Below are 2,779 nucleotides of genomic sequence, written 5' to 3' on the forward strand. Positions count from 1 at the left end.
AGCGTTTCGTGTTCGTTTTGACTTCGTGTGGACGGGGCCAAAGACAGGACAAACGAGCTGATTGGGAGCAGGTGTGAACAGAGGCTTCTAGAAAGGAGCTAGGGAAAAGGAGACCAACACAAGAGGGCAACAAAGAAAAACCCAAATGTATCCAGAAAACACAACAAAATAGGAATTAAACCAATAAAACTAGAAAACCTGAAGCAAATTAAAACTGAATACTAAAAAGAAAAGTTAACAGAACCAAAACCGTGACACTTTCCAGGACCAGTTTTTAGGAACAAAACAAAAGGCCCCAAAAAAAACACATTTATTTGTGCTATTAGTGCTAAGAATTTAATTGAAATAACAGAAAGATTTTTGCAATTAGACAAAAAGTAAAAAAAAAGGTAAAAACACATTTAATTCAAATCTTTCAACACTTAAATTCGAATGAAATCTGAACTTTGCTCACAAACGTCTCAAAAACCTGCATGAGGCTTTAACTCTTAGACGTCCTCTGCCTCGCTGAGCTCGCTGTCACCCCTACTCTCACGCTGCAGCTCAGCAGTCTTCTGATTTTTTTTTTTTTTTTTTTGCCAATGGCATTATTTTCCGACTTTTGAATGTGCAATCTTCTGACATTCTGTAACGCCGTATTTCTTTGCTGCCTGGCAGTTAATTGAACACCTTTAAATTAAAATTGGTGTCATAACTCCGCCTCAAACGTCTGCAAAGTTGTCTGACTTTAATCCACTCCGTTCAGGACAGCGAGTCACCATTTGTAGCATCCTTGTCACTTCTTCTCTGTTGTGATAGAAAGATGACCCCCGCAACAGTGAGGTTACTGGCTTTCAAACAAGTGGCGACCTCTGCTGTTGCGTTCGTATAGCGACCCCAGACAACTGTCAAGCTGTATAATTGGTTAGACCCTGATTATAAGAAGACCCCACATTTTCAAATCATTTCAACTAAATAAACCTTGTCTTATATTCAGGACAATACGTGTCTTTATGAAGTTTTGTTTTGTTTCCATTTCTGTGGAACCTGTGGACCCAGGTTCCACAGAGATACAGAAAGCTCTACGTCTACGCTACTGACGGGATCTACCAGATCTGCCATCTTATTGGCAGCCATGTTGGATATCTGCTGATGTTGTGAACAGAACCAAATGTAAACGACACTGACAGATCTGGTTCTGTTTGCAGCAAATCCCAAGTCGACAGAGAAAAATCCTGGAAGAGGCTCATGAGCTGAGTGAAGATCATTACAAGAAGTATTTAGCTAAACTGCGCTCCATCAACCCACCCTGCGTCCCGTTCTTTGGTATGACTGGACCCGATCCTTTCGGTACTGGTACCACCAGAATCTGTTCTAACAGTTTGTGTTTGTGCTGCAGGGATCTATCTGACCAACATCCTAAAGACGGAGGAGGGAAACCCCGACTTCCTGCGCAGACACGGAAAAGATCTGATCAACTTCAGCAAGAGGCGAAAAGTCGCAGAGATCACCGGGGAAATCCAACAGTACCAGAACCAGCCATACTGCCTGAGTGTCGAACCCGACATCAGGGTAAGTCTCTGCTGACGTTGCCTCGCAGGGGTTTAAAGCTCTTTGTTTTGTTATTTTTTTTAAAGCTGCTTCTGTGTGTTTGTGGAGCAGAAGTTCTTCGAGAACCTGAACCCGATGGAGGAGATGTTAGAGATCGACTTCACCGACCATCTGTTCAACAAATCGTTGGAGATCGAGCCTCGAAACACACGATCGTTGCCCCGTTTCGTAAGTGATGCATCAGACACCGCCAGTGGCATAACTCTGAACTGTGAGCTAACGCGCACCCGCCTCCGGTCCAGGCGAAGAAGTACACCTGTCCTCTGAAGTCCCCGGGAATCCGACCAACGTCGGCGAGGCTCGGCACCATGAGGCACCCCACGCCTCTGCAGAACGAGCCCAGAAAGATCAGCTACAACCGGGTCACAGACAGCGAGTCCGAGGGTGGCGCCGTCTCCGCCCCAAACTCCCCCCGGACGCCACTGACCCCACCGCCGGCCTCTGCCGCATCCAGCTCCACTGATGTAGGCAGCGTCTTTGACTCCCCTCAGGGTCCCAGCAGCCCCTTCCATTCAAGTAAGACCTCCTCCCTGAGCATTAACTCCACCCACACACTGTAACCACAACCATACAATATAATCCCGCCCCTAATTGTGTTGTGCATAAATCTTTAACACCGCCGATAAGTTGTTACCCTGACCTGACCTGCAGAGACTCCGCCCAAAAACTACCAACGGACATACTTCCAATGTTCCTAACCCTCATACCAAGATTTTTACTCCGCTCACATATTGTTACTCTGCCCATCAAATGTCACCCCCTCGATTACAACCCCTAACTGATACTGACATCCCCCACACACTAACCCCCACCTTCTGACAAGTGAGTCATACTAACTCCGCCACCAATACTCTAAAGGTGGATTCACACCAAACCTGTTCTGACTATTTCAGTGTTGACTGTTGCAGGTCGTTGCAGAGCGTCAACCAATCAGAGAAGCTGATTTAAGAGCTCTCTATGAAACATGAGAGTGCTCTGATTATTATTAGTCTACAAAACATATTTTCTGAAGTGTAGCAAAATAGGTTGTAATAAATACCCGCTCTGACATTGGATATCAAAACTGGCTGTGGTAAAATTTTCAATTTGATATTCTGGTTCTTTCCGATATGCCGACATTTTAAAGGTACACTATGCAACCGGTGTTGATTTTCCAGCGAGGCTCCCCCCAGAGGGCGAAAGTAAAAGT

At 45.4% G+C, this 2,779-nt stretch overlaps 1 protein-coding gene across 1 annotated transcript in view; it reads left to right on the plus strand.

Annotated features, from left to right (window-relative positions):
* Positions 1 to 2,779, plus strand: part of LOC107082681 (son of sevenless homolog 1-like) — a 26,201-nt gene that overhangs the window by 14,915 nt on the left and 8,507 nt on the right. The window contains exons 9-12 of the mRNA XM_015371468.1: positions 1,188 to 1,305; positions 1,379 to 1,551; positions 1,642 to 1,758; positions 1,833 to 2,106. Coding sequence (XP_015226954.1) covers positions 1,188 to 1,305; positions 1,379 to 1,551; positions 1,642 to 1,758; positions 1,833 to 2,106 — 682 coding nt within the window. The remainder of the gene's footprint in view (positions 1 to 1,187; positions 1,306 to 1,378; positions 1,552 to 1,641; positions 1,759 to 1,832; positions 2,107 to 2,779) is intronic.

This window comes from Cyprinodon variegatus, unplaced genomic scaffold (assembly GCF_000732505.1).
Source record: "Cyprinodon variegatus isolate N-32 unplaced genomic scaffold, C_variegatus-1.0 Scaffold58, whole genome shotgun sequence".
NCBI classification, from domain to species: Eukaryota; Metazoa; Chordata; class Actinopteri; order Cyprinodontiformes; family Cyprinodontidae; genus Cyprinodon; species Cyprinodon variegatus.